Here is a 20,565-nt window from a genome sequence, read left to right as displayed (position 1 = left end):
CTATTAGCGTGCATGCAACCGTCAAGGCTTCAGCGTATCAGCATCCAACTAATTGGCTCGGTTGAGATACGAGATGCATGACACCGTCTACAGAGTACTTTTCTTCAGGTTTAAGGTATTAGCAATATGATCCGAGGGCGTTTGAAAAGTGTGTTTAGACGCATCGTCTCTATCTATTATTGTCTGTTGCGCCGGGATGCATTCCGTCCCTTGCCATGGCTATTCAACCTGCATAATTCCGAGAAGTTGCCGGTAAAACCAGAGGTCGATGATCTAACCGCAGACCGCTTCTTCTCAGGGTAGCCGTGCATAACCCGTAAATAGCCCTGTCATTGGCCGCTCTGTATCTAGAATTGATTGTTATGAGCCACGAGTACACCCCACTGTAAATCACCGTATCTGCTTGCGACCGCTCATATCGAAATTACGTCATCTGCTAGGTCGCATCTAACTCGCAGGCTGGTTGCATGTCTGAATAATATACCACGATATGCCATAATGCCATATTTCATACAGTTTGTCATTCGTAGAGATTTCCTTCGATGAATCCATCGCTCAGCGGCGCGAAAAAACTGATTTTGTGGGCATTGTTCGATGGTGGACAGCTGTAGCGTCAGCTTGTAAGCTCTGCGGATGGTATACTGGCGACTGCGATGTTAGTAGATGGCGATACTTATCCAGAATGGCGACTGGATATGTCTAGGGAGGACATTCTGACAACTTGACGAGCAAACCACGGCATAGCAATGGCAGCAATGGCAGCAATGATGAGGCTGGGCCGAAGACGTTCAACGCCGCCAACCGGGCGGGCAGCAAGCAGAGTGAAGCCGAGCTGCCACCCAGAAAAATCGCCTTGGGAAGGCGGGGCAAGGTTGGCCCCTCACTCCACTCAGCTTGCTCTTCGTGTTGCCAAACTGTTGTTTTCATCATACACCACACAACATCATTTTTCCAGACAGATCAAACTCCCCTCGCGTGGAAGATATCTGTGCGTATTATCTGATCGTATCTTCTGAACTTCTTCTCTACGCTGGACGGCAGCTCAAACAATCAGCTGTTCAGGGCCGTGCACTGCCACCATCGAGCTTCCGTTTCTACCTTCTATACATCAAAACTATCATAGCACACACAATGTCTTGGGACCGTATGTTTTCCTTGAAATTCTTTATACAACTTTTCTCTCAGTCGGAAGCGAATTTGAGCTGATCTGATATGGTCTCTGCATAGCTTTCGCGCAAGGGTAGGCCCTCTATATCGCATTTCATCAAAAACATTCCTAACGTAAGTACAGTGTTGTTGCACAGGGAACATTCGACAAAGTGATCGTTGTCGATTCTACTGGTCAGACCACATGGGGTAAAGGAGGACCCATCGAGGTATAGATTCTCTGCAAACACAACAAAAGAGACGCGGGAGTGACATTTGACCTGGGAATAGGTTTCTGACGAGGAGATTTCCGTAATCGTCGGCGCTTTCACGGACCCTCAAGGTGTTCGAAGCAAGGGACCCGAATTCGAGGGCGAAAAGTATGTTTTGAACAAGATCGACGACGATGCTGACATTCCAATAATGCTCGTCCAAAAGGTGTGTGCTTCTAGCTACTATATAACGCCCAGCCCTTGACTTGTCCTACTGGATGCTAATTACTTTAGACCACATCGACAGGCAAGCAAGGTATCGTTGCCGCCAAGTGTAACAAGGCGGTTTTCATCGCGCACTATCTTGAAGCCTCCTCGCCCATCGAGGCCATTTCCTCTGCTGTTACCCAGGCCGCTCATATCAACAAGTACACATAATGAGACCAGAAATTTGATTTCTACCTATGTGGGAGTTACCATTCATAATACAGTGCGGACATAGGATTATTCTCGAGTGGGAAAATGGAATGTTGGTACGGTTTTTGTATAAAACCTACAATTATGTCCTTATTCACACTCATCTGCTTTGGTAATTATGGTCATAGGTACCGGGATATGCTATAGACACATTTATTTCGAAATGTCATGATTGCATGGCCCATTCAGTTTTGTAATAGCAAACACAGTCCTGCAAGCACTGATATAAGTATATCTCCTATAATCGATAGCCTCAAGCAAGCATCTTAGTCTGGCGTTAGAATCGATTTCGCTATGCAAACACTCAATATCAGACATAGTCAGACTTTTTTAAGTTGTTGTAGATATCGATGCCTATCCTTTCCTTAGCAAGGGACTATATCATCAAGGTAGGATAAAAATGGCACGAACATTTTGAAGTCACATGAGCTGGCTATTTCTTTCGGATGCCAAATATTCTTCATTGTTCTCGAAAGAGCTAATTTAGACTGCAAATAGAACAATTGCTTTGATTCACTAAAGATAAGAAGCCGACGATGCTCCCAGCCGATTACTTTCTGCCACGGGGGGAAGAGGCCACCGCCATCCATTCCTCTAGGCGTCATCCAGTTTCACGACAACAATATCCACCTTGACAGAGACAGAACCAATAGACAATAAATACATTACACTGAGCTCGTTTGGAATTCTCCAAGTCATCTTGAAAGACACATACCAATGTGAAACAGCTTGCGTTGATTTGCTGTTTCTAACCGCGCGGCACAGCATATGCAGGGATTAGCGAAGCGCCAACAGCACAGCCTGGGCCCTTTTTCAATATTATTCGTCCAGCGCATCTTCAAATGCGACATTACCGGCTACAGCCTGGCGCCAAAGCCTTGTCAAAATGGATTCAAATAGGAGACGCATCTCCCATCGAGCCTTCTCATCTCCGAGTCGAGGACGAATGGCTTCGCCAAATCGATGTAATGGATCCCTTGAGTGTCACTGCCAGTCTCATCGCGGTGATTCAAATAACAACCGTGGTCTGTGGTCATTGTATGCAATATGTGAGGTCAGCGAAAAACTCGAAAACGCTTATCCTTGGCCTTGTTCAACGGCTAGGTGGCTTGCAGATTGTTCTTGCAACCTTGGAGGAGCTCACAAAGCGCGATTCTACCGAAGCTAGCGACAATAATGTGGACTCAATCGGTAAAGAGTGCTTTTTACCAACGCTACACAGAATACGTGATATGGAGGATTTATTTAAAGAATGTCTTCAAAAATTAGAGCAGTTGGAGACAGATATCTCACCTCCGAAGCATCAAAATCTGTCTAAAAGGGAAGCGTTACTGAAAGCTCTGCACTGGCCTATCAAAGAAGCTTATATGAAGAAAATTATGGAGGATATAACTGAGTATATCTCTTTGTTTAGTTTTGCCTTGACCTTGGACGAGACGTATGTTTCCGTCTTCAAGTGTGAAAATTGATCCACTTACACGTCGACAATAGGAACAATGTTTTAGATATTCGCCAAAAGACTACCGAGACTAATACTCTTGTGAGAAGTCTGCATGAGCAGAAACGGGAAGAAATAAAAAGTAAGGTTGCTGAATGTATTGCTGACGAGATTTGCTCAATGTTCTTTCACAGATCGGCGTGGAGATGAAATTGCACGATGGCTATCAGCACCCGATTCCTCTGTTGATTATATGCATGCATTGCGAACGAAGGCCCAAAATACCGGTAATTGGCTTATTCAAGAGCAACGATACAAGGAATGGAAGCTGCATCCAAACACCTTTTGGCTGAATGGAACCCCTGGAAGTGGGAAGACGGTATTATCGTCAACAGTGTTGGAAGACCTACTGGGACACAGAGCCACAAACATGAACATTGCTGTAATATACTTTTATTTCAAGGCAGATGATGCTACAAAGAGAACACCAGAGGGGATGTTGCGATCTTTGTTGAAGCAAATATTTGACTGTGGGGGTAAAAACTCTGAAGTTATGATAGAGCTGTTCGGAGATGGCAACAAACAACGGTCAACGAGTCAACTCTTATCTGCTTTTATGAATATGACTTCTGAATTTTGCAATGTTTATGTCGTTCTGGATGCACTAGACGAGTGCCAGGATCTGAGTGACCTGTTCGACATGATTGAGGAAATTAACAAGGAAGCTGACGAAAATCTCCATATTTTCTTTACAAGTCGTGACACCAAATATATCAAGGAGTGTATTGAGAACATGGGGAAAATTGTTACGTCAATAAAGTTAACAACCTCGGTCGTCAAACAGGACATTCGCAACTATATCCGAGATCGCCTACGCACCGACAGAGATTTTAAACGGTGGCGTGGCCAATCCGAGGTTCAGAAACTTATTGAAGACTCCTTAATCGAGAAGTCCGATGGCATGTAGGTTAGCTTAGATTAGCCCATGATGATGATTTTCTAACTATTTCACCAGGTTTCTATGGGTGGTGTGCCAGCTAAAAGAATTACGACGCTGCCGGGGGCCTCCCGATCTACGACGGAAACTTGCAACCATGCCTAAAGACCTCAATGAAACATATGCTCAAATGCTCAGTCATATATCAGACGATGACTATGTCGTAGCCATGAGAATGCTATATTGGCTGCTATTCAGCACCCGTCCTTTGCACATTGAAGAGCTAGCTGAATTGGTCGCCATGGATTTTAATATTGAACCTTTCGACAAAATCGAGCATATCTGGGACCCTAATGAGGTCCTTGATATTTGTCCAGGACTTATGACAACGATCGAGGAGCGTAGTCCCGGCACCGAGGAAGAGCCCAGGATAGTTGTAAGACTTGCACATATATCTATTCAGGAATACCTCCTATCGAATGATATTCTGAATGGTCAAGTCGTTCGCTTCCATATTGAAAAGTCCGCTGCGCATGCTTCGATTACAGAATGCTGCCTTATGTATATGCGTTTAATCAGAGGAAACTTTCGTGACGTTGTGGATAGTCTCCCATTAGCAGTTTATGCTGCGGACAATTGGCTTTACCATTACGAACAGGTGCCTGTATCAGCCACCAAAATCCACCATCTAACCTTGAAATTTCTTCTCAATATGGAAGATGTTTATCTTCGCTGGATTCGATACTTCTTAACTGTCGTCGCAACACCAAAAGCAAGCCCTGAATTATACGATCTTCTCACTCAGTCTCCACTATATGTGGCCAGCTCTTTCGGGCTGTTGTCAGTGTTGAAACTGATGCTTGACAGTAAAGAGATCGATTGGAAGCGGGGACCTATGCTTCAAAATGCACTGCGTGCTGCTTATATGATAGGCCTGCGACCCAAGGACAAAGTGTCAGCTGATATTGTCGAATTGTTGGTAAAATACGGTGCTGATTTTAGAGGCGATGTAAGATTCCCCACAAATCTGCATGCGGGAGGCTATTTCGGCCTTGAAGAACTTGTTAAAAAGGACCTGGACAGTGGAATAGATGTGAATATACAAGGTGGAGCTTTTGGGACTGCATTGCAGGCGGCGGCTGTTGGGAGAGGTCTGCTCAATTTTTTCACCACTCTGCCAATGGGTGGAGGGTATAGAAAATTTGACGGAATTAGTTTGAATGCTATACAAGTCTTGCTGGAGCGAGGTGCAGATCCGAACATCTCTGGGGATCAGGAAGGGTCCGCGTTATTTACATCATGTTTAAATGGAGACTTACCGTGTGCAAAACTACTTCTCGACTATGGCGCGGATACCAACTATAAACCAAGCAAGACTAAGTTCTACAAAAGCTGTCTCTCAGCAGCATCGAGGAATGGAGGCGTCCCAATGGTACAGTTGCTCTTTGAACACGGAGCTGATATGAATTGTACAGGAGCACTGGGAGCAGCAGCCGGCGTTGGAGATGGCAATCTCATACGCTTCCTCCTCCAGAAAGGAGCTGATCCACGCCTCGCAGATCGTTATGGGGATAGGACTCCCTTACAACAAGCCTGCGCCAGTAGATGTCCCGACGGTGTTGAAGCCCTTTTGCAATACGGAGCAGATCCCAACGAAGGTGGAGGCAGACTCGAATCTCCATTTCAGGAAGCATGCGTGGCCGGTGGCCCTGTTGACACACTCAGACTGCTCATCGACAAGGGCGTTGATTTGAATAAGGTTGAAGGCCCCTTTGGTACCTGCTTGCACACCGCGGCATTTTGCCGTCATACTGAAATATTTGAGTACCTACTTCAGCGAGGGGCCAATGTCCATATTAAAGGGAAAATGTTTCCTACTGTTTTGCGACATGCTTTCCAAAATCCACAACCTCAAATTTTCACTCACCTTCTCAAACTGGGCGATGATATGGATACCCCAGCTGGGCGGTATGGAGAGACATTGCAGCAAACACTAGCTGCAGCTCCGGCTGATAAGTCAGAATTGCGCTTTGACAGAGCGAGAAACCCGCAGGAATTTACCAGAATTATCAGGAAAGGCGATTCATGGCAGGATTTTGATCAGATTGTGATTGAGGAATGCCTTAAACAGGAAGGAGTTGCTATCTCTGATTTGTACTGTATTTTGCCCGATTGATGGGCCAACGGTACATCTTGAAGGGGATCTCCCAGTACAATGTGTATAAATGATGTAAAGGGCCATGATTGAATAGCAATATTAATTTGACTTATGTTATATATAATTAAAATATAAATCGCAGCTGTTGACGAACTATCATTACAAGCGGTATACCCAGACAAGCCATACACCTCATAAAAAAGAAGGCATAATCTATACAAGGCTTCTTCACACTGGCAACTCGGCATTTCTTCTCTGCCCCGCCAGCGTATTCAAAGCCTGCTGAATATATGGGCCAACAACAGGTATATTAGCCGCAAACTGGCCGATTGTGACCAAAAAGTCTCCGAACAGGATCAGAATACCGTAAAGCTCGACAAAGAAACCAACAAAGGCCCATTTGAACAGAATAAGTATGATGCCCGCGGCGAATGCAGCTGTGCCTTTAATTTTCTGGGGTCGGGAGAAAAACGCGAGTGTTTTCTGGACACCGATGATCAGGGTGAGGCCGATGAGGAAGAGGATCTGAGCGAGTTAGTATTCGGGATGGATAGTTTGGGGCGCTGGATTGACGTACATTTCCCATCGCAAGCCTGGATTTAGGGTTAGTGACTGTATTTTTCCTTCATAATACACACGGTTAGGACATATACGTACATTGAGCGATCAAAAAACATCAATACTCCGCCGAATAGAAACAAGCCCCCTATTAGCCCAGAAATAATATATTAGTCTCGTCCTCGATTCGCGCATATCTGGTAGATAGTGTAATGCATACCACCGGTACAGAAGACGGCTCCGACCTCTATTCGCAGAAATAATAGTTAGACTGAGTTGAGATAGAAAGTAAACATTAGACAGAGAGAGACGCACTCTGGGTTTCCGAAAGCCACATAGTAGGCATTTTGATTGAATATTTTATATTTCGTAACGTCCAAACTCCTTATCGTGCCAAAGTAAAGAGAGAAATTCAGCAAGAGCGGATATTAGTTATTGACAATTGCTGAAGTTCAAGTATGCCACGCGGATTTGTTTTCGAGTGATAAGGTATTTTTCGAATATCACCGCAGCATATAAAAGACGCCAAAAGAATTTAAAGTCAAAGGAACTCGTTTCTCGTCTCAAGAATCTCGTAACAGCGCAAATATCGCCAGGGGCAGGGTGAGAGAATCGAAGTCGAAAATATTGAAGCTCCTTGTCTTTCCCCGTTTCTGCCACGTTTTTCCAAAGCGGAAAGAGCGAAATAGCGGTAAGGCGCCTAGCCGTTTGCGGTTGGCGGTCAGTTTAGCGTGCGTAAAACACCAATCTGATTCTCATTTGCTCTCTTTTCTTGTTGATCAATAATTTGTGTTCGGAATATCACGACTCATGCTTAAAGCAGGTGATTTTTGTGTATTAAATGGTGATACCAAAATATTTCGAAGGCTATGATACACGCAAATTTGCTATAACTCGAATAAGTATACTACTAATCCACCTTACGCGGTGTATCCCATCTGAAGCTTCCTCGAATACCTTCAAACACGTCAAACGACGCATTTCTTTCCCGCCACAACCACAGTGTCAATTGACGCTGTAACTGATTGTCCTTTCTGTGGAGTTTCGGTAGCGGTTGGCATGATTTCTTCTCGAAATCGGCGAAGATCGACCTATGGTCACAATTAAGCCGGAGCGTTTTCTTGAACCTGTCTCGAGAGGGGCAGGCGGGTGGAAAAGGCTTGACTTGGCTGGCCTGACATACTCACGACAGACGGCATTGCACTATAAAATAGGTCTGGACGATCGATGAGTGAATATAATAAATCAAATTCGCCTGGTAAAACTTACAACGCTTAATACAGCCCCGTTAAAACAAATGTAATATATGTACAAATAATCCGAGCCTTTTGAATATGCCCTACTTCAGAACCACGTGGGCACCTCTTGCCTCGAGGTATTTTTCCGCAACTCCCTGACCAAGCGTCCTCACAACACCGAATATTTCCTTATTGTGATAGCGTAGCCTCGTCTTGGGGTCGGTATATGGCGCTGGAAGGCCAGTGATATCGCAGTAGCGATGCTGATGGGCTGGACTCAGTGACGGCGCCGACTCGATATTAGTATACGTGACGGCTGGGCCTCCAGTGTACATCGTCGCTCGTAGGTTCTTCTCCAGCACCAAGGTAGAGAGATTCTGAGACGCTTGGGCGAGGTTGGGAGGTCGGGAGGATATCCCAACTGAGGGGGTTTGGGAACCGTCAGTGGTGCTGCCAGGAAGTGGTGTTGTGGCGCCAGAATTGACTTGCGTCGCCATTGAAGATGCTTCTTTTCGCGATGACTCGGAGAGTAGCTGTTTCACGTTTTTGTTGCGTCGTTGCGATGGCTTCCACCTTGAGCTCCGGAAGGGACGCGGGATTGGAGCGATGTCAAGAGTGTCAAGAAGTTGTTGATGCTCGTCCGAAGAGGGTGTTTGGGGGGCCATTTTGAATAAACCACGGGGCTATTGTGAAACAGCCGGTTCGTTGGTGTTTTCGATGAGCTGGAAGCTTCAGTCGTTCTGGATTGGGGTTTGATCGCAGCTTCGATAGATAGACACAAGGACGGCTCACGTGATCTGCGACTCCAAAATAGCACCGCGTTCTTGGCGCCAAACAAACAATACCACTCGCAACAAATACAAAGACCCTGCGATTGAATAATGGTACGTGTCTCAATGAAACGGATTTATTATTCGTATGAGCTTTCTGATAGTATATTTAGGAGAGCCCCCACGAGCATCAGCAGAGCCTTCTGCTCTCCCGTATCATCACCAACATTGTATGCAGCGATTTCTGATGGCAGGGTATTGTAACACTAATTAGAACAGGAAAAACTTAATGAAGCCGTTATGGTCATGAACAAGAGCCTGCAGGTAGGTTTAGTGTACTCAAGATGACTATAGGTATGAGAGGAATGTCTGGGCTTACGCTATCTCAGGAAGTCAATGTTCAGAACATGAACGTCGAGCTTGTTGCGCAAATGTTTAAGAACTACCAATCCAACGTTCTTTTCCATCTAGAAGGTTTGTTTCTAGCTTTTTTTCTCGTGAATTATTCCAGAATGCTAATAAACGCGTAGCTACCGAAAACCTGCAGGAGCCTTCTTAAGATTGAGTGTCGCGTGTATCGCAGTGTGTATTTATGAATCATGACTAGAATACCCTTTAAGAAATAGTATATCTAAGAATCTTAATGTGAAAGAATTAATCCCAGTTGACAATTGTAAGCAATGTATGAAAGCAATAAAGTCTTGCGAGGTATCAAGTAACTCTGCGACCAATGAAACCACGGTCTTGGCGGAATTGCTCCGGGGGCCAGCTGCGGAACTCAGAGAATGAAAGTTCCCAGACCTCCAGCGCCCTTCCGTCTCTTCAGACATATATACAAACCCTGTTCGAGCGTGTTATTCTGCTTTGCTACCTGACACATCAAATCCATCCACCCCAAGGATCGGGAGAGATATCATGCGGTGATATCGCGCTCACCGCAAACGCCGCATTTTCACTTTTCTAGCCTGCTCGTCTAGCTAGCAGCTCAAGATGACAATAACCTCGCAGCAGATCATTTTGCCATCGCGCTCAACGAACGGAGGCGATCGAAATGAAGCAAAGCCTCCGCCGCAGATTCTCAATGCCAAAGATTTTCCTTTCAAGGGCTACCAACCCCCTCAGCCAGATGGATACGAGCAGAGCAGAGCTTCGCCTGGCTCAAGCGCAATAGTGATTGACAATGGTATGATTGAAGTAGCATTTTAGAGGAGCATCTACTGACACGATTTAGGCTCACACACGGTCAAGGCCGGATGGTCATTTGATAAGAATCCGCGATTCGTGATCCCCCCCGTCATGAGTCGCTATCGAGACCGGAAGTTGAACAAAGGCTGCCAGTTTATCGGATATGACGCCTATGTTGACGCCACAACTCGTGGACAGCTGAGATATGCTTTTGATCCTGGTACCAGCGTAGTTGGCAACTGGGAGGTTATGGAAGGCATCTTGGACTATCTTTTTATCAAACTAGGGGTTGACGGTTCGAACGGAAACGTGGATAGACCGATTGTCATGACCGAATCGATCGCAAATCTTGCATACCCTCGACGAAGTAAGTTATTTCCGTGTGGTGATGGAAAATAGATCTAATGGATTGCAGTGATGAATGAGATCCTGTTCGAATGCTACGGCGTCCCTTCTGTCGCATATGGCGTCGATTCATTATTCTCGTACCGATATAATCGCGGAAAAGATGGATTGATAGTATCATCGTCGCATACTGCTACGCACGTCGTCCCAGTGATGAACTCAAAGGCACTATTTTCCAATGCTTCGAGATTGAACTGGGGCGGCCAACAAGCTTCAGAGTATTTGCTGAAACTCATGCGACTTAAATATCCCGCCTTCCCGGGCCGAATGACGGAACATCAAATGGAAGATTTGATACATAAACTCAGCTACGTGTCTTTGGACTATAACGAGGAAATCAGCCACTTTTTAGACTGGACTGGGCTAGAGGATCGCGATTATGTTGTACAATACCCATTCACTGAGCATGTCGTTGTTGAAAAGACTGAAGAAGAGCTTGCACGCATAGCTGAACGCAAAAAGGAAAGCGGCCGTCGTTTACAAGAGCAAGCGGCCAAGATGCGATTAGAGAAGCTGATGAAAAAGGAGCAAGAGCTGGAATACTACAAGGACCTACAACAAGGGCTGGCTCAACAGACGAAGAAAGAAGTCCGGCGGATTCTAGAAAGCGAGGACATGAAAGATGAAGCGCATCTGGAGCGGACGATACGAGATCTTGAGCGCTCAATCAAACGGTCTAGAAATAAGGATCTGGGCAACGACGAAACCGAAGAGAATCAAGAAGAAGTCACATTTCCATTGCTTGATGTTCCGGATGAGGAGCTAGACGAAGCGGGTATCAAAGAGAAGCGCCATCAACGCCTGATGAAGTCGAACATGGAAGCACGGCAACGCGCCAAAACAGAGAAAGAACGAGAGAAAGCTCGCGTTGAAGAGGAACAGCGCCTGGACGATGAACGGCGCGAGAATGATTTTGAAGAGTGGATTGGTGAGCGGAGAGCAGCCCGTCAAGTTTTGCTTCAGAAGATTAAGGAGCGCGAGCGTCTCAAGGCCGACCTTGGAAATCGAAAGTCCCTTGCGAGTCAAATGCGTATGAAGACGCTGGCAAATCTTGCTGCCGATGGGCCTAAAAAACGACGAAGGGGTGGTGATGATGACACGTTCGGTGCCGATGACGCCGATTGGGGTGTCTACCGAACAGTTGCCACGGGAGAGCAGAGCGATGACGAGGAGGAAGAGGATGCGAATGCTTCTCTAAAGACAATAGAGGAGCAATTACTCAAGTATGACCCGGAGTTTACCAACGAGCATACATTAGAAGCCCAGACGGATTGGACTAAGAGTATGGTACATGCTTTCCTGCGCGGTCCTTGGCCGTTCGACCCCGAGAGCCAGCGTGAAGCGTATCAGATCCATTTGAACGTCGAGAGGATCAGAGTCCCCGAGGTGGTCTTCCAGCCATCCATTGCTGGCGTTGATCAGGCAGGGCTGATTGAAATCGCGGCTGGCACGCTCAACCAAAGGTTTACTGTTGACGAGGACCGCACGCGTCTCCTCAAAGACGTCTTCCTTACTGGCGGCAATACGCTATTCAAGAGTTTTGACGAGCGACTGAAGACTGATCTACGTGGTTTTCTGCCAGTGGGCTCCAATTTATCGGTCCGCCGCGCGGCGGATCCGGTTCTCGACGCCTGGAAAGGTGCTGCTCAGTGGGCATCGGGATCCGCACTCGCGTCGTCGTCTATAACGCGGGCAGAGTTTGACGAGAAGGGTAGCGAGTACTTGAAGGTGAGATTTTTATCTATCATCCATCTAATATGCATGTTCATTCACTAACAATGTCACAGGAGCATGACCTAGGAAACGTAACTAGCGTGTAGCATTATCTACTTGGTAGGACGAGAAAATCATGTACAATTACCATAACATCTGATTTCTACCGGAATTTGCGATTAATGTGGGAGTCTGATTCACATTCCAGTGGCGCCGGCGTATTTTCTTCGCGACTGAGACAAACTATTTACATTTCCATATTCCCAATCGAATCTATCAACATGCCCATGTCCGACGCGTGAGAGCCTGCTTACTATGTAGTCGGTCGTACGTACAAAACGGAAACGGCACTACTCTTCGGACCGAGTCCAATGTCTGGTTACTAATTTCTGACTAACGGTATGCCTGTTCCGGCTAGCCGCTGGGGGTGGCTGGGAGCGACATGACATCGACAGAGTAAGACTGGTATGCTGGTTGTTTCCCGGTATTTACTAGTCCTATTATAACGTATTGATGGCGGTCACCATATAAAGCATCCGTTAGAATATTCTCGTTTCCACACTGTCAGTATATTTACTACGTTGAATGTATATGCATATCATATTGATGAGGAATATTTCCTTGTATTCTCTATGATCATACCCTCTACCTGCCAGTTGTATCAGCAGCTCTGTGCTCTAGAGTCTGGAGTAATGTAACACCGAAGTTATTTCCGGACACCAAATACGGACAGCTCCTTTCCTTCGCGCCAGGCTAGCTAGCTGAAGTTAACTATCTGTAATCGGTGACTAATCTTTCAGAGGCACGTATTAAATATAGTCTATTCTAGGCAAGCATCATTTCATTATTCCTTTTCTCGTCAAATGTGAATTAGTCATCAAGTCGCCCTTTTCGGCCGCGAGATGCCGGCGTTCGCGCTAGTCCGCTGTACCAGTATTTCCGCGGCATGTTCGACATCCGGGCGACTCTCGGTTGGGTGATGTATCTTTTTCACGTACTGTGGTGGCAATAGTATAGTATATAGATATACCCTTTTTGTAGAATGGATAACAATACATTACGTGTCCGCATGTTCATAATAAGTAGTAGTGAATAATAGAGTACCCATACAATACCGACCGTACCGTGCGATACCAAATTTACGTATGTGGCGCAGGCTGGGTGCTTCCGGCGCCGTAGCATACAGAAAACGGTACAACGTACCGTGAATGTTATTTAATATTATTAACAGCTCGTCCCCCCTTCCGCCCAGCCAACCTCCTTCTGCTTACGAGATCATCCTCCGTCTACTCCAGCGACTACGACTAGGACCATCGCTCGACGAGGCGACTGCCATCACGACCTAGCATCTACCGCGTCCTGACTAATGAATCACTGCCTGCGAGGTTTACTAGATTAACTAATCCGCAGCACCGTGCCCCCGTGCGCGACCGTCAATCGATTATTACCAACGTCGGTCACATAAGAATACTTGCGATTTGCATTGAATTTCCCTATCCGACCAGCCAATCGCCGCCTGCTATCTCGTCCACCTACTTCCACTTTCCAACCATCTTCTCTTTTCCCTCTATCTCACTCTCGCTTCGGCCCATTCTCCCGATCGAGCTCGATCATTTCTATTTTATAGGCTGGAATCGCTACAGTTCGTCCATTTTGCGCATTTTTGCTGGCTCCCTCTTCGATGCAACCCGCGCTAGCGCCGCATCCCAGTATGCAGAACACTGCTCAGGTAAGCAGCCTTTCTTTGTCATCAAACCCTCCCCACCATCGCGTTCCATGCAGTCGTATAGGGAAGTCAGCTCGTCGTTTGGCGGTGGCTATTATGTCTGTTCTCCGCCAGCAGCCTTCTGCTTGCCTTTCTTCCCCCCTTTTCTTGCCTTGCCGATCCGGTGACTAACTGCTCTCCTGTCTGATCTAGGATCATGCGGATCAAGGTAAGCTTGTTATATAGAGCCCCCTGCCCGTCGGATATTCTTGGCACATCGCTGTACTTTAATCGTATGCGCATGTAGTCGTTGGACGAGAAAGTGCCTTGGTTCGCGATCATGCTTGTTGTAGGCGCTTTCAAACCGCCTGCCCCCGCAGTGTCGCAACATCACTCAGATCGCAAAGCTTTGAACTTCCTACTAAACCCTGTGTCTACAGTACTCCACGATCAGCTCCTAGCTGCCCAGCAACATCTGTCATCACAAGGCCCAGAAGGCCGATCCCAGCCCTCGGGTCCAAACCAGAACATCGACCCCGCCATCGCCGGAAGCGCCATGTTGGCCGCTGCGAATTCGCAAGGCCCGTCGCTCGCCCAGGTTATGCCCCAGGTTATGGCCGGTGTGCATGAAGCTGCAGGGAGCGATGCTGCTCGGAAAACATACGGGAAGAGGGAGTTGTCTACCTCCAAGCGTGCCGCTCAGAACCGTGCTGCTCAGGTATGGTACACTATATATTAGTTCAGGTGACTCGGGTTTTGACTATCTGTAGAGAGCGTTCCGACAACGAAAAGAGGGCTATATTCGGAAACTCGAAGAGCAGGTCCGGGAATATGAGGTACTGTCGGAAAGCTACAAGGCTCTTCAGGCAGAAAACTACCAATTGCGCGAGTACATAATCGGGCTTCAATCGCGTCTGATTGATTCTCAAAACGAGGTTCCAGCGCTACCAGAAAACATCGACCTGAACCAACCGCGTCCCGAACCACCTACTCTATCAGGATCGAATAATCACCGCGGCGTTGCGGCGCCTGGAGGCGCCTCCAGCTCCCCCGGCGCACCAGTTCCTCCGGGCCAACAGGGCCAGCCCTCGGCACCTCCTCCGTCTGGCGCAACATCTGAAGACATTCACCAACTAAACCGCATCGCCGTCGCGGGCTTGGGCATGCCGAAACACCAACATGACGATGACGGATATCCCGGAGGTGAGGCATCTCGGTTCAAACACATTCGACAACGAGTGTGACGCGAGTTCTGACAGCTGGCTAGTAAATAGGGGTATCATAACAAAAGTCGAGCCCCCTCATGGCCTCCCCATGCTTTCGTAACTTTTCTTCTCTTCTTCTGCTGTTGGAAATGCTAGGGCATTTGCGGGATCGGGTTATGGCGTTCAATTGGATTTCCGGCGAATTTGTGTCTGCTGCTTTACGATACATTTACTCTTTATGTGTTCTGATACAGGCTATGTTTATATCTGACTTATCAAGCCTTTTCTGTGTTCTGTTCGGTGTGTGGCGTTTTCCTTTATTCTGTCTCTTGCTTGTCGCGGGTTTCGGTGGTTGTTCAATCCGTTTAATCCATGCTGATGGCTGATTGTCTGACGGCATCTTTCACTTATGTGAACTTGTGGTGAACAGTTTTATATTCAAGACATGAGCCTATCCAACAATCTCGTGTCATCCCTCTTTTCAAGGCATGGAACAGACTAAGTATATTTATTCATGAGTCATCAAATCATGATTGCCACTACCTATCATGGGCACATGTACATGTAATCTGGGGCCCCTCTCGGCACTCGCCGAGCAAAGTGGAGATTCACTATAAATTAAACAAATTAAGAGCTGTGCTGCGCTGTGCTGTAGCTGACGTGGGTCATGCGGCGTTTTTACCATTGGTTTGCACATTTCGTCACTTTTCCATTTTTTCTGTTTCTCTTCTAAATCCACTGGCCAGCTGAAACGGTGTCATCTGGCAGCTACTTGGTACCAGGCAGCTCTGCTTCATTCATTCTATGAGCGAATAACACGTGAGCCAGACATGACGGAAACTCTCGTTGATTTAATGCCTAGCAATATCAGATATATATTCCTGTGTCTGTGCTGAGATCGTGAGAAAGAGCTTGGACCACCTTAATACCTGTTCATCTGGGGTGAGTGCATCGAAGATAGCGCTGCATGAATCTCTAGTACCACTATATTACTATCTTATTATACCTAGTACCTTATAGCCACCTTTCGATTACCTCTTATCAGGTCCGTAATTACTCATAATAATTGCAGATATACTTGCAGGACTCTTCAAATGTTGTTTTGCTGCGGCATTTTCGTTGTCCTCTACATCTACCCCCGCTTGGGGCTAAGCCCGTAGAGTGGCTGGTGAGAACAAATCGCTCATATTACATACACACCGTAGCACTGTTCATGATGATCGATCTGCCATGTGGTATGGGCCTGCCATGTGCTCGACAAGAGCAGCTCTTACTGCATGCAGCAGCTGCACGCGAGCGGGAAAATTAATGTTTTTTTTTTCATTGTCAATGATAATCCCTCAGCTCAGCGGGGATGACTGAGATATAAATACCAGCCCCAGCTCGACGTTCTTGTCGGGGATTCACTTTCACTCCTTCCCATTCCCTTTTTTCGCATCTGCTGCTCTGCTCGTCAAATCAAGTCAATACCAATGACAGACGACAAGGACGAGAGTCGCGTGCGATGGCAGACTGTCGACGAGGAAACTGGTCGCGGCGCAAGGCCGTCTGCTCGGCAGCAGCTCACGCGCACAGCCTCGAATTCGTCAGAGTTTTCAATTCGCAGTGCGAAGCGGGGGATTGTCGATCCAGCCGTGACGCTGCCGATTCATTACCGGAGCGTGTGAGTGTTCCTTCTATTCCCGCGTTCTATGTAAGCGCAGTGCTGACATGATATATCTAGCTCGTTTGATATCGACGAAGCAAGACGGAACGAGCAGATCGAAACGGCCAAGGCGAGGAATCAGATTACTGATGGTCAGTTCGAGCTTTGCTACCATTCTGTACCATGCTAACGCAGATAGATCTGTCAAATATCGAATGGCATAACCTGTCCGTTGAAGAGCTGCAGAAGAAATGGCAGGTTGACGCCGCAGAGGGTCTGTCTTCGGATCAAGTCCGCCATCGTCTCAACCAGTACGGAAAGAACATGCTCTCTACGTTACCGCACCGGTGGTTCTGGCAGATATTTGGCTACTTCTTCAAAGGCTTCGGCGCCATCCTACTTATAGGGTGTATTTTGGTGTTTGTATCCTGGAAGCCCCTGGGTGACCCCCCGGCGCCAGCGAATCTGGCCCTGGCGATTGTTCTGCTCGCCGTGTTCTTCATCCAAGCTGGCTTCAATGCCTGGCAGGACTGGTCATCATCGCGAGTGATGGCTTCGATTACGGCCATGTTGCCGGAGAGTTGTATCGTGCTACGGGACGGTTCTCAGACTTCGGTGCTTGCGCCCGAGATCGTGCCTGGTGATGTCGTGTATATCAAGGCTGGGAATAAGTTGCCGGCCGATGTTCGCTTTATTGAGGTTTCGACCGATGCGTGCTTTGATAGGTCTATTCTTACTGGTATTTCACCTCGTTTATTAGTTTCGTGATCGTAAACTGACCCTTCTAGGTGAATCGCAGCCTATCAATGGCACGGTCGACTCGACCGAGGATAACTATCTTGAAACACATAACATCGGTCTTCAAGGAACTCACTGCGTGTCTGGAAACACAGTGGCAGTAGTCGTGTCTACTGGCGACACCACCGTTTTCGGCCGCATAGCCAAACTCGCCGGTGAACCAAAACAGGGGTTGACTACTCTTGAGAAAGAAGTGTTACGCTTTGTTGCCCTGATCGTGGCTATCATGATTCTTATGATCGTCGTCGTTATCATCGTGTGGGCTGCTTGGCTGAGAAAAGACCACGAAGGCTGGATCAATGTGCCTACACTGATTGTCGACTGTGTCAGCGTGGCTATTGCGTTTATTCCAGAGGGTCTCCCGATCGCTCTTACCGCGAGTCTGACGATTACAGCTAATATCATGCGCCAGAACCAGATTCTGTGCAAGTCTTTGAAGACCGTCGAGACGCTTGGGGCTGTTAATGTTATCTGCAGTGATAAAACAGGAACTTTGACGAGGGTTAGTACAGCCCTTGCTTTCTTTTTGGACTCTGCTTATGATACAGAATAAAATGTTTGTAACCGACTGCGCGATCTCAACCTCGACATACACTCCTGAGTCTGCCCGTGATGATATGGTTATGAAAGGTAAATCGTCGAGCATTCATCAACTCCGCGCAGCATCAGGACTATGCAATGCCGCCGAATTCGACGCTGCTGCTTCCAATCTTCCTCTCCATGAACGCCCTATATTCGGCGACGCCACTGATCAAGCCGTTCTTCGACTCTCCGAAACTTTCGGCTCAGTCGCGGACTTGCGTCGCTTGTGGAAAAAGACTTATGAGCTGGCCTTCAACAGTAAGAATAAGTTCATGATTCGGACTTTCGCACTCAACGAATCTAGCGGCTTGGGATTGGCGCTGTCGTCTGCAGAGTCGGTCAACTTTAGACCGGATGACATCTTGTTAACAATCAAAGGTGCTCCTGATATCTTGATTGAACGATGTGGATACACCGTCACGGCTGATGGCAGTGTCCAGAGCCTCGACGCAGCAACATTGAGCCAAGTCAAAGAACTCAAAGACCGCTGGTCCAGCGAAGGGAAGCGCGTAATCCTGCTTGCTCGCAAAGTGATAACCGCCAAGGCTATTATGGCATCTCCTCCATCCGCTGAATTCGAGGCTGAGGTGATGAGACAGGCCAAGTCTGATCTCGTCTTGATTGGCATGGTCGGCATCGTGGATCCTCCACGCGAGGAAATCCCCGGCGTCGTCGACACTCTCCGCAGAGCCGGAATCAGAATCTTCATGGTCACAGGTGATTTCGGCCTAACCGCGCTTGCAATCGCACGCCAATGCAGGATTGTTTCTGCATCGAGTCGCGTTGACGATGTCACTGCTCTGCAACGCAGTGCAACCAACAGCGAGATTGTCCCCGATAAACCAGCGTCCTCAGCTATTGTCATCAGTGGCTCGGAACTGATGTCTCTCAACAACAACCAGTGGGATCAATTATGCAAGTACCAAGAAATCGTCTTCTCACGAACGACGCCTGAACAGAAACTCCGTATTGTGCGCGAATTCCAAGCTCGCGACGAAATCGTCGGCATGACTGGCGACGGTGTCAACGACGCCCCTTCTCTCAAAGCCGCTGATATTGGTATCGCGCTGGGAAGCGGGTCCGATATCGCTATCGAAGCCGCTGATATGGTGCTACTCGACTCCTTCTCGGCCATTGTTGAGGCTGTCCAGTACGGCCGCGTGGTGTTTGACAATCTCAAGAAAACCATCATCTACCTTCTCCCGGCAGGCTCGTTCTCTGAATTCTGGCCTGTCTTCACAAACGTTGTCTTCGGCCTGCCTCAGATCCTCTCCTCGTTCCTGATGATCATCATCTGCTGCTTCACCGACTGTGCCGCTGCAACTGTGCTCGCGTACGAAAAGCCCGAGGCGGATGTCCTCCTGCGGCCGCCGCGTAACCCTAAAAAGGACCGTCTTGTCGACTGGAGGCTCATGCTGCAGTCCTACGGGATCCTCGGGGTGCTCGAAACTGTGTGCTCGTTCAGCATGTCATACTGGTATCTCCAGCGCAACGGCATCCCGTTTTCCACACTCTGGTTCGGCTTCGGCAATGTCCCAGACAACATTGATCCGGATTTCTACCAGGACAAACTCAACGAGGCATCATCAATCTACTTCATTAACCTAGTTGTCATGTAAGCTCCTCACCCTCCCTTCCTTTTTCCGTATAATAGCTAATTGTTGTTTACAGGCAATGGTTCAATCTAATGGCCATCCGCACACGCCGTCTCTCCATTTTCTCGCACCCGCCCGCTTTCAACAAACAAACACAGAATTTGCTGCTCTTCCCGGCCATTGCGTTTGCGCTGTGCATGGCTGTTCTGTGGCTCTATATCCCACAGTTACAACCCGTGCTCGCTACGACGAGTGTCCCCGTGGAGCATTATTTCCTGCCTGCGGCGTTTGGGCTGGGGATCTTGATTATGGATGAGTGCCGAAAGGCGGCTGTGAGAAGGTGGCCGCAAGGGTGGTTGGCGAAGGCGGCTTGGTGATACCATTCCTGTTTGATTCAAATGTTATTTAGATAGTAGTTAATACTGTGAATGTCAACTGGTATATTCTGGTCTTTGCATACAATGGTAACGCTTTAAATTTTATAAATTTTAGTAAAAGCCTGTTCGTGCTTCCTCGGCACCGGTTGTTACCGTGCCTACGCTTTGTTGATAAATGGGGAAAGAAATGAGATCAAATAGCATGAATTTGGATAAACCAGACGAACTGACTGAGTTGACGCACGGTTGATTTGAGTGAGGAGCCGCAGAACGAACAACCATTTACCTCGCCTTGTCTGTCTTCTTGACAGTTGCCATCCTTTTTCTCTTCTCCGCTCTTCCCTCCCCTCAGTTTGAATATAGCACCGCCAACGCGATTTCGGTACCTCACTACACCAATGCTAGTAATATTTGAACCTTT

At 47.5% G+C, this 20,565-nt stretch overlaps 7 protein-coding genes across 8 annotated transcripts; 5 read left to right on the top strand and 2 right to left on the bottom strand.

Annotated features, from left to right (window-relative positions):
* The first annotated feature begins 930 nt into the window (after nt 1-930).
* Nucleotides 931-2,169, top strand: BGW36DRAFT_389984 (profilin). The gene is made up of 5 exons (XM_046217416.1): nt 931-1,144; nt 1,228-1,240; nt 1,292-1,376; nt 1,438-1,584; nt 1,653-2,169. Exons 1-5 carry the CDS (start codon nt 1,132-1,134, stop codon nt 1,794-1,796), a joined length of 402 nt encoding a protein of 133 aa, XP_046066223.1. The 5' UTR covers nt 931-1,131; the 3' UTR covers nt 1,797-2,169.
* Nucleotides 2,170-2,803: 634 nt separating this feature from the next.
* On the top strand, nt 2,804-6,386 carry BGW36DRAFT_401414 (ankyrin repeat-containing domain protein; the record flags this gene model as incomplete). The annotated part of the gene is made up of 4 exons (XM_046218738.1): nt 2,804-3,273; nt 3,327-3,415; nt 3,468-4,236; nt 4,289-6,386. 4 exons carry the CDS (start codon nt 2,804-2,806, stop codon nt 6,384-6,386), a joined length of 3,426 nt encoding a protein of 1,141 aa, XP_046066222.1.
* Nucleotides 6,387-6,449: 63 nt separating this feature from the next.
* On the bottom strand, nt 6,450-7,568 carry BGW36DRAFT_389976 (Got1 family protein). Its single transcript, XM_046217415.1, has 5 exons — nt 7,242-7,568; nt 7,147-7,173; nt 7,026-7,074; nt 6,946-6,961; nt 6,450-6,893 (listed from the first exon to the last, which is right to left on the bottom strand). Exons 1-5 carry the CDS (start codon nt 7,270-7,272, stop codon nt 6,597-6,599), a joined length of 420 nt encoding a protein of 139 aa, XP_046066221.1. The 5' UTR covers nt 7,273-7,568; the 3' UTR covers nt 6,450-6,596.
* A 697-nt stretch (nt 7,569-8,265) lies between these two features.
* BGW36DRAFT_364673 (YL1 nuclear protein C-terminal domain-containing protein) lies at nt 8,266-8,829 on the bottom strand (the record flags this gene model as incomplete). The annotated part of the gene is made up of 1 exon (XM_046214575.1): nt 8,266-8,829. The coding sequence occupies one exon, from the start codon at nt 8,827-8,829 to the stop codon at nt 8,266-8,268; it is 564 nt and encodes a 187-aa protein (XP_046066220.1).
* Nucleotides 8,830-9,924: 1,095 nt separating this feature from the next.
* On the top strand, nt 9,925-12,344 carry BGW36DRAFT_307487 (putative chromatin remodeling complex subunit; the record flags this gene model as incomplete). The annotated part of the gene is made up of 4 exons (XM_046212240.1): nt 9,925-10,117; nt 10,166-10,486; nt 10,535-12,252; nt 12,312-12,344. 4 exons carry the CDS (start codon nt 9,925-9,927, stop codon nt 12,342-12,344), a joined length of 2,265 nt encoding a protein of 754 aa, XP_046066219.1.
* Nucleotides 12,345-13,918: 1,574 nt separating this feature from the next.
* BGW36DRAFT_65008 (uncharacterized protein) lies at nt 13,919-16,141 on the top strand (the record flags this gene model as incomplete). 2 transcript variants are annotated; one of them, XM_046222491.1, is made up of 4 exons in its annotated part: nt 13,919-13,966; nt 14,397-14,660; nt 14,713-15,145; nt 15,210-15,268. In XM_046222491.1, 4 exons carry the CDS (start codon nt 13,919-13,921, stop codon nt 15,266-15,268), a joined length of 804 nt encoding a protein of 267 aa, XP_046066218.1. The 2 variants fall into 2 exon arrangements, with proteins under 2 accessions (XP_046066218.1, XP_046066217.1); XM_046222490.1 differs by lacking the exons at nt 13,919-13,966; nt 14,397-14,660 and adding an exon at nt 15,578-16,141 and having other exon boundaries at nt 15,011-15,145; nt 15,210-15,447.
* Nucleotides 16,142-16,379: 238 nt separating this feature from the next.
* Nucleotides 16,380-20,218, top strand: BGW36DRAFT_329336 (putative H /K ATPase alpha subunit). The gene is made up of 6 exons (XM_046212796.1): nt 16,380-16,810; nt 16,871-16,944; nt 16,992-17,531; nt 17,581-18,092; nt 18,139-19,787; nt 19,844-20,218. Exons 1-6 carry the CDS (start codon nt 16,620-16,622, stop codon nt 20,142-20,144), a joined length of 3,267 nt encoding a protein of 1,088 aa, XP_046066216.1. The 5' UTR covers nt 16,380-16,619; the 3' UTR covers nt 20,145-20,218.
* Nucleotides 20,219-20,565: the final 347 nt, after the last annotated feature.

This window comes from Talaromyces proteolyticus (assembly GCF_021365285.1).
Source record: "Talaromyces proteolyticus strain PMI_201 chromosome Unknown BGW36scaffold_14, whole genome shotgun sequence".
Lineage (NCBI taxonomy): Eukaryota > Fungi > Ascomycota > Eurotiomycetes > Eurotiales > Trichocomaceae > Talaromyces > Talaromyces proteolyticus.
The sequence above is the reverse complement of the archived record's forward strand: the minus strand, read 5'-3'. Positions and strand labels throughout refer to the sequence as shown.

What these genes read in the sequence shown, in the direction of transcription:
- BGW36DRAFT_329336 (XM_046212796.1), top strand. Translation starts at nt 16,620, where the DNA reads ATGACAGACGACAAGGACGAGAGTCGCGTGCGATGGCAGACTGTCGAC. An exon ending in CCGATTCATTACCGGAGCGT is followed by an intron (nt 16,811 to 16,870) that starts GTGAGTGTTCCT and finishes TGATATATCTAG; the next exon opens with CTCGTTTGATATCGACGAAG. An exon ending in AAACAGGAACTTTGACGAGG is followed by an intron (nt 18,093 to 18,138) that starts GTTAGTACAGCC and finishes CTTATGATACAG; the next exon opens with AATAAAATGTTTGTAACCGA.
- BGW36DRAFT_389976 (XM_046217415.1), bottom strand. Translation starts at nt 7,272, where the DNA reads ATGCCTACTATGTGGCTTTCGGAAACCCAGA. An exon ending in GTGGCTTTCGGAAACCCAGA is followed by an intron (nt 7,174 to 7,241) that starts GTGCGTCTCTCT and finishes TTCTGCGAATAG; the next exon opens with AGGTCGGAGCCGTCTTCTGT. An exon ending in AGCCGTCTTCTGTACCGGTG is followed by an intron (nt 7,075 to 7,146) that starts GTATGCATTACA and finishes CTGGGCTAATAG; the next exon opens with GGGGCTTGTTTCTATTCGGC.
- BGW36DRAFT_389984 (XM_046217416.1), top strand. An exon ending in GTAAAGGAGGACCCATCGAG is followed by an intron (nt 1,377 to 1,437) that starts GTATAGATTCTC and finishes ACCTGGGAATAG; the next exon opens with GTTTCTGACGAGGAGATTTC. An exon ending in CAATAATGCTCGTCCAAAAG is followed by an intron (nt 1,585 to 1,652) that starts GTGTGTGCTTCT and finishes TAATTACTTTAG; the next exon opens with ACCACATCGACAGGCAAGCA.